General features: G+C 58.8%; 1 protein-coding gene across 1 annotated transcript; it reads right to left on the bottom strand.

The window, feature by feature from the left end:
- Positions 1-308: 308 nt before the first annotated feature.
- On the bottom strand, positions 309-7896 carry PSMD2 (proteasome 26S subunit ubiquitin receptor, non-ATPase 2). The gene is made up of 21 exons (XM_048314818.1): positions 7742-7896; positions 6958-7014; positions 6431-6595; positions 6062-6183; positions 5464-5688; positions 5202-5360; positions 4786-4930; positions 4537-4597; positions 4127-4273; positions 3850-3956; positions 2988-3115; positions 2824-2911; positions 2389-2551; positions 2172-2273; positions 1939-2084; positions 1650-1733; positions 1349-1517; positions 1157-1251; positions 888-1014; positions 682-800; positions 309-600 (listed from the first exon to the last, which is right to left on the bottom strand). The coding sequence occupies exons 1-21, from the start codon at positions 7874-7876 to the stop codon at positions 418-420; spliced, it is 2727 nt and encodes a 908-aa protein (XP_048170775.1). The 5' UTR covers positions 7877-7896; the 3' UTR covers positions 309-417.
- Between the last annotated feature and the right edge of the window lie 569 nt (positions 7897-8465).

The raw sequence follows: 8465 nt of genomic DNA, 5'->3' as shown, positions 1-8465 counted from the left end.
AGTGCATCTGGAAGGGCAGTTGAAAGCTCAGAGTTGCCAGCCAAGACCCCCCACGAGGGCAGTCCCAGTCAGGTACAGGCCCTCCAGGCTAAAGGGGAGTTGCACACTCCAAGCACATGTGGCTGTGCCAGGCACACACACACAGGGCACAGTTAGATGCTGAAATTTACGAGTACCCATGGCACTCCACGACTCTTATGTTCACGCCCCGCATCTTGGGGTCTGCACTGTGCCCAGCTTCCATGAGCCACAGGCACACCCAAAGGGATGAGAGCCCAGCCCACACTTCCAGCACAAGGAGAGCAGCATTAGAGTCTCCGCATAGTTTATTTCCTTGACTCTCAGTAACAAAAACAAACTAGGTTTTTTCCCTCCCCTCCCAAACCACCTACCCAACCCCCCCAGCTTCCCCTTGGCTCAAACATCATAGTTGGGGTTCTTGCGTAGGATAACAAACCCCTCTAGGATGGGTGTCACAGGCACGTGCTCCTCTGTGGCCAGCTCTGCCCGCTCTCCATGTGCCAGCAGCACCGGTGTTGTGTGAGTCTGGAAGCCAGTGATGGTTTTGGGCTTGCCTGCCTGGCCCACCACATCCACAGCCTGTGAGAGAAGAGCAAGGTCAATGCCAGGGACACACAGGGACACCAGAGCACCCCCTGTCCAGCCCTGGCTGCCCCTTACCTGTCCTACCCGAACCGACACGGGCAGAGGCCGCAGCTCCTCGTCGAAGGTGACCAGCATGCGGGGCTGCATGGCAGCAACAAGGCCATAGAGAACGTAGTGGGACTTGCCCAGGATAACTGGAGGGGAGACAGAAGTAAAGAGGCTGAGCTATGCCCACCCTGTGGGGCAGAGAGGACTGGGGGGACAGAGCCCACACAACTCACTGTTGCGCACATCCAGGAAGGACACGAGGACAGTCAGCAGCCCAGCCACAGCCACCTGGCTCATGAGCTGGCGATCACTGTGGTATGGGCATAGGGTGAGTGTCCCCTTGCCCAGATGAGTCAGGCCCTAGTGTGGCAGAGAAAGCACATGAAAGAATGATGGAGTAACTCCTGGGACTCCCAGCCCTGCCCTCAGGAGGGTGACATCCCCAGGACAGGGACCCCAACCTTCCCCTTCCACACACAAGCAGTGAGCACGGTATCATCACCTGGGCCAACCGCACCATGAAGAGGTTGTTGGGGTCCTTGGCGTGGTACTGGGCCAGCTGCCGCAGCATCGCTGCCAGCCGGGCGTTGTTGGTACCTGGGGACAAGGAGGTGCAGGCAAGAGTAGTGTACAAGGCACGGGTCTCCCACCTTCTCCCCCGACAAACCCCAAACCAAGCTGTCCCCAGGCTTACCACTGCCCACCATGCCCATGGCAAAGATGGAGTTGTAGGAGACCTCGGGGTCAGCGTCGTGGGAGAACTTGCTGAGGGTATCAAGGATGTTGAGCCGGGGATTGGAGACTGAGATAAGAGCCAGGGCCAGGGGCACAGCACGGCGGAGGGTGGGCTCCCCATACCGCAGCTGCACAGAGGGGAGGTGGGTGTTAGACCCAGATTACCAAGCGCAGCAAGCTCTACTGAGATGTGAGGCAATAAACAGTTTCTGCTCCGAGGTCCCTTCCCAGCTCTGTGCTGTCCCCCTGGTGACACTCACCAGGTGGCCGAACGTGCGCAGGCCCATCTCTGCACCAATCTCCTCACCCATGGCAATGAGCGCAATCCCCAACACCGCTACGCCCTGCAGGGACACAGGCACTGAGCATTAGGCAGGGAGCACCCAGCCCAATTACCAAGTTCTTAAATCTCTGTGCCCACCCCAAGCCTAGGGGGACAGGGTGAGCAGGGGATCCTGCGGAGAGCTGTTTTCCTTCAGCTCTGACACCACAATGACCCTCCAAAGCAAGTTCCTGCTCCAGGAACACACATCCTAGCCATTTCCCCACCTGATGAGCCCCCATGTCAGCTGAGCTCTCCTTCTTCTCCTTCTCTTTCTTGTCCTTTTTGTCCTTGTCCTCCTCTTTCTCCTTGGAGTCAAAATGCTCACTGCAGATGTGCAGGAGCTGTTGCACCTTCAAGACATTCCCTGAGCCTGGAGGGAAAGTGGAGGACTAGGATCAGCAGGCAGAGAGCCCTGGACCTGCTCCTGCCTCCCCCGACCCCAACCAGCCCAACTCACCTGCGTAGGCACAGATATCCACCAGTGTGTTGGCAAAGCTGCGGAATGGCTCTGACACCACCTCCAGCGCTGCCAAGATGGCCTCAATTGCCTCTCCCTTCCCTGTCAAGGAAAGAACGGTGGTTATGGTGGTGTCATGGTGGTTAAAGGACAGTGGTGGAGGGGTGCTCCCAACCTATCCCCCAACCCATGAGCCACTGGCACTGCCCAGCCTTACCCAAGTGGTTCAAGCCCAGGCCAAGTGGCAGCCACCGGGCGTACGTGTCCTTCAGTTCTGTCTCTGATTTCTCCATGATGGTCTGGAGGATGGTCGAGGTGACATCCCCATTGCAGGAGCCCACTGATATCATCCCACAGGCCAGGGCGGTCACACCAGCCACCTGGTGAAGGGGAAAGGAGCCGTGTCATACACAGGGACAGCTCAGAGTAAGCTGGCCCACAGCACTAGGTACCCTTGGTCTCCACTTCCTGTGCAAATCTGGGCTACTGGGAGACCTGATGGTTTCCTACACTCCTAAATCAGCTGCAATCCCATTGTGGCAGCAGCTCAGATAAGGAAAATAAGGTCATGCTCTTCTGGCACAGCATCTGTATTCCAGGGGCACTGGATGGGGAAGCAGGAATCACAGGCAAACCCTGCCTCACCGCCTACCTCCATGCTGGACTTGGAGTCTCCCATCACAGGTAGCAACAAAGTCAGGACATCCTCACGGTTGGAGCCTGCATACGCCAGTCCCAGCCTGCAGAGAGTCCAGAGGGGTGTGAGGGAGGAGCTGCACCCTGTGCAGCACAGGCAGGCTGAGGCCAGGCCCTTACCCAAAAATGGCTCCAATCCTCATGGTGTTGCTGTTGTGGAGGACATAGTCAGACAGGAGGGCCAGGGCAGGATCACACTCATTTTTCACCCCTGAGTTGACAATGCCACAGGCCAGGAGGGCTCCAGACTGCAAGACAGAAGCACCATCACACACTAGCCACCAACACACAAAGCTCCCTGCCAGCCAATGACTGATGTCACCTCACGCATCACACCCACTCCCCAAGATGTGCAAGTTGGTACAAGGTGGGCAACACCACTCTGGATCCAGCTGAGCAGTCCAAAGCTCGTAGCTCTGTGACAACAGGAGCCCCCAAGGTGCTTCAGGCAGTCCCCAAGAGATCCACACCTTGCTGTGAGATGCTCAAAAGCCTGGAGCATAGAGCATCCAACCCTTCTCTGTGCAGGAGCTGAGCAGTTGTTTTCATTCTCCTTTTATTAAAATAAAACGGGTGAGGTGTTGGGGTCCCTCCCCTGCCGTGTAGCCCTGGGAGAGGGGCCCTGAGGGCACAGACACGGGGCTTCCCTGCCCCTGCTCAGCCTCGTTCCCATTGGTTGGTTTGTGTTCCCTGCGCGGGCAGAAGGACCCTTGGTCCCGTGACTGGAACAGTTCCTCAGCAGAGCCCCGGCCATGCGGCTGGAGAAATAAACATCTCTCTGAAACAGCTATCAAGAATCTGTCTGTCCATATATATTTCCTTTCCACGGGACTCCTGGTTTGATATATGCGTGTTGCAGGATCCCCACTGCAACACTGAGCTGCACAGGGGACCAAAGCAAAGACCAATCTCTAGCCAGCTGCACACCCAGCTCACAGCAGGACTGCCCCACGCAGACACAGAGCCAGGATCTGTCACTGACCTTGATGTAATCCTCTGAGGAGTACAGGTACTTGTCGATCTGCGTGAGCCCCCCGTCCACGTCCCACAGCAGGATCGTGCCCAGTGAGGCTGCAGCACTCAGCATCCCTGTGGTCCCAAGGGAGAAAGGCCCACATCAGGCCTGAACTGATGTGCCCTGCCTGGGGCTTGTGGTAGCCAGGGACATGGGCCAGCTCAGCCACCCTCACCGCAAAAGGGACAGGGTGGTAACCCCAAGCCCAGAGGCACCTCCAGCCCTGCCCAGCCAGCTCGCTCACCATGGTCCTTGTTCTTGTACAACCATTTATTGCCATCATCTGTCAGCAGCTTGTCCTGTCCAAAGGCAGCGTTCACAAAACCATTCACAAAGGAGGAGGCCAAATTCATCCGGGCTGAGTCCACTTGGGAACCACTTCCCCCAAACCCTGTGGAAAAACATCATAGTGAGGAAAGCAGCAACAGAAGCCCTGCCAGCCCTCCATTATGCAGCCATCCCACACCACAGGGGAACAAGGACCTGTCCCACCACCAACAGAAAGGAGAAGCCCAAATTCACAGGTCAGAGACCATGAACAGGCCATCTGCCCACCTCAGGATACACATCTGACCACACAGGCTCAGAGGTGCTTGGCAGCCTCAGGAACTCCCCACAGGCAGGGACGATAAAAGCCACAACACAAGCCCTTACGGTTATTTTCCAGGTGGGTTTTGTAAATATCGTCCGGCACTTTGGGCTCCATGATGTCCAGCTGCAAAACAAGGGAGGAGGGGGTTACCTCCTGGCCAGCACATCCTACAATGGCAATCTCTCCAGGAGGTGTCTGGCCCAGATCATAGGGATGAAGGATTTCTTCTCAAATCTTGCCACAGAGCCTGGCAGACAGGGCAGCCACAGCTGGAGGTAGCCCAGGGTGGTTTTCCCAGCTGGGACACTCACCTCTCTGGCTAGGGCCAGGAAATTGCTGTTGAGCTGGACATTGGACATGATCTCTGTTAGGTCCTCATACTCCTCCACATCCTCATTCAGCTCCAGGAAGACCCCATGGCGGCCCAGCATAAAGGCCATCTGCTTCTGGACAACTCTGTGCAGAGGGGAGGAGCTTCCTGAGCGCGCAGAACCGAGCAAGCCCCAGCACGAACACAGGCTCACCAAGCAGTGTGCCAACCTGCCCTGCCCAAGGCATATAGAGATGACCCACTCCTGCCCATCCTCATTTCAGGGACAAGAGTCTCAATCCAAACCCCCAGACATCTCCAGCAGTGACAGATCCAACCTGTCTCTGCCCAGATGGGGAAACCTTGCCCCAACAGGATAAGCAAAGGCTCCAGAGGGCAGGGAACATCTCTGCTTACACATCTTTGCAGGAAGTGAAGATGTCCTCCACCAGCTCCACATCATTGAGCATCAGAGCCAGGCGCAGGGCTTCAGGGTAGCGATTGAATTTGCGGAAGATGCCCAGGGCACAGCGCAAGAGAGCCGAGTTCTCGGGCTCCGGGACATAGCTTACACAGCTTTAAGGAGGAGACAGACATGAGGGTGACAACCACATCAGGCAATCTTGGCCCAACAGGGATCAGGTCCTGTCCAACACCTCAGCCTGCCAAGCCCCCTCACCTGGTCAGGTAGAGGCACACTTTGGAGTAGGCATTGTCATCGATGTACTTCTCCAGCATGTCCATCTGCTCTATCTCCATGAGCAGGTCACAGGCCTCATGCTCTGCGTTGTGGGCCATGTTGTAGGGGACGATCTCCTTGACCAGAGTGAGAAGTGTGTCCCTCTGAGCCTTGTCAGCTTCATCGATCTCCTGCCACTCCTTGGCCACCTCTCCTGCCAAGTGCCTGCAGGAACAAAGGGGCATCACTGCTACAAAAACCAGTTTCACTGAGCCATGAGAATGCAGAGCAGCTGCTCCCAGTTAGCCAGGGTTGTGCTGTTTATGGAAGCTCTACATTCTGCAGAGCTTACGAGGGACAAGCCCAGAGGAGGAACAGGGTTAAGAGCAGAGATTTCAGAGGCCATGGCAGCAAGACCTCTGCAGCTAGAAACCCTGCGAATAGAGCATGAAGTGACACATGTGCAGGTGTGACAGGGGCAGCTGAACACCTGACCAGCTAGTCAAGACACATTCCAGACCGGCCAGAGCCAAAGCGCTCCAGGAAAATTCCCCTGACCCCTTATCCTTCCCCAAGCTCTGGTCCCACTCAGGCTTACCTGACATATTCATGCCCCCAAGATGCCAGCTCCTCCTGGGAGCCCACCAGTCGGTACTTCAGACACTCACGCTCCCCACTCATGGTCATGGCCAGGACAGAAATGATGTCTGCTGCAAAGCGCTGCAGGAAGAGTGCAGAGCTCCAGACACAGGCCAGGAACAGGGAAGCAGGGGTAACCAGGGACACAACACCCTCCCTGTGCCCACAAACCACCACAGGTGGCAAAGGTACCATCCTGGCAAGTTATAATTCTCTGGAGCAAGTCACAGAGACTGCTGCTAGATCCCAGGGTCCAGAGGGCTCTGGGATCGCCTGCTCCAGCACTGTCCCCTCAGTCACATGGGATGGTAGGGCCAAGAGTTTCTACCTTGTTCTCTCCTGGAGCCATGTTCTCATAGATCTCTTTCAGCTTGCCATAATGGGGCCGTAGGAACTTGAGGGGTTTGGGAACGGAGGTCATGGAGGTGGTGGAAGAGCGGATTTGCCTCCGCAGCTCCTCCAGGGCTGGGCGGTAAAGTGACGTGTCTTTCTCCTGCAGAGGGAAGCTGGCTGTCAGGGGCTGGTTCCTGAGCCACCACCTCGTCAGCCCTCCCCAAACACAGCCACGGCTCTTAGCAGAGCAGCCCCCCACCCTGGGCTGCCTCCTTCAGCCCAAAAGCTGGAGAAGGAGGGCACAGCAGGGCAGAAAGCCTCTTACACACCAGGGACACAGAGGTCTCTTGGGCACAAGTCAGACTGGCAGCAAGGCTGGGGGACAGATCACAGCAGACAAGGAGGGGCCCCACCCCACTCAAGGTAAAATCCCCCCATCTCCACTGCACTAGGAACAAGTGGAGCCAGAGAGAGTCAAATCCTGGCCAGGACTCCTTGCTGAGGGGCACAGCACAGACTTACCCCCAGGCGCTCCACCAGCATCTCCAGCTCATCCTGCAGCTGCTTGTCCTCCTCGGACTGCCAAAATGCACAGGAGAAAGCAGAGTTAAGGGTGCAGAGCACAGTGAATCTCAGTGTGACAGAGGCAGGGATGTCACCCCAAGCCACAGGGGTACCAGGACAGTGACACACTCATTGCTCAAGGCATCATCCTGTCCCAGTGCTGCCAGGGTGGAGCAGCGCTCACGTTACTGGGGATACCCTCCCAAAGAAACCATCCATTCCTGGGGTGTGAGATGCACCTCCCCCATTACTCTGTGCTGTATGAAAACAACCCATTAGAGAGCAGCACGTCAGATCATGGCCCAGCGGAGGGACACCCCAGTGACAGCAGCCCCTTCACCCACAGGCTGTGTCCCCCAGCCCATGGGGAGCCCCAGAGACAAGGTCACCCCCATGCTGGGCAAAGCGGGGACCCCTCCATAGTGCCCACCGTCACACGCACACCCTGGTTACATCACAGCTTCCCTCACCAACACTCCTCTGAGACCCCCAGGCCCCCGCCCAGAAATGGGAACCCTCAATTGCGTCACGCGGGCACCCCATGACGTCCCGGCGCCGTCACGCGTCCCCGCTGGAGGGAGTCCCCGGAGGGACGCTGGCCGCCCCCGCGACGTGGGATGACGTCCCGTTCCCGGAGGGATGCCGGCCAACCCCGTGACGCGGGATGACGTCCTGCCCCGCCGGTGACGCGGGCCCGAATGGGCCGTGACTCAGCTGCGGCCCGCGGCGCGGCGGCACTCACCAGCTCCTGCTCCTTTTCGGGCCCGGCGGGCGGGTCCCGGCGGTCCCGGCCCCAAGGCGGCGTGGGCTTCTCGTCGCCGCCTGCCCCGGGGCCGCCCTGCACCCGGCTCTGCCCGCCGCCACCGCCCGCGTCCATGTTCGCCCGGCCGCGCTTCCGCCGCACCGCGCCTGCGCAACGCCGTGACGGCACCGCCGCGCGCCGGGGGCGGGGCCAGGGGCGGGGCGGCCCCACGTGCGGGGACATCGGCACCGGCACCGACTCTGACAGTGACACCGACACCGACACCGGCACCGACACCGACACCGACACCGACACCGACACGGGCACCTACACTGACGCCGGCATCGGCACTGGCACCAGCACTGACACCGACACCGGTACCGGCACTGACACTGACGCACCAGTATTGACAGCGGCACCGGCACTGACGCTGATACCGGCAACGGCACTGGCAGCTGGAGAGCCGGGGCTCCGCCGCCCTGGCATGGGCCACGCTGCCACCCGACCTGGGCAAGTGAAGTAGTACTGCTGGCAGGCTTGCCGTGGCCCCCATATGTCACAGACACCCGTGGGCACCCTGGTGCCCCACTACCTGTGTGCACACACACCCCTGCTGCTCACACGTGCCATGCTGTGTGCCCGGCTCCACAGCTTGGGCACGACAGTCCCGCCAGGCACCCCGGGGGGCACTTTCACCCCCTGTGCAGCAGCACCCCGGGCACCG

Source organism: Corvus hawaiiensis, chromosome 10 (assembly GCF_020740725.1).
Source record: "Corvus hawaiiensis isolate bCorHaw1 chromosome 10, bCorHaw1.pri.cur, whole genome shotgun sequence".
Classification (NCBI taxonomy): Eukaryota; Metazoa; Chordata; class Aves; order Passeriformes; family Corvidae; genus Corvus; species Corvus hawaiiensis.
Note: the sequence above shows the minus strand (reverse complement) of the source record. Positions and strands in the feature narration are given on the sequence as shown.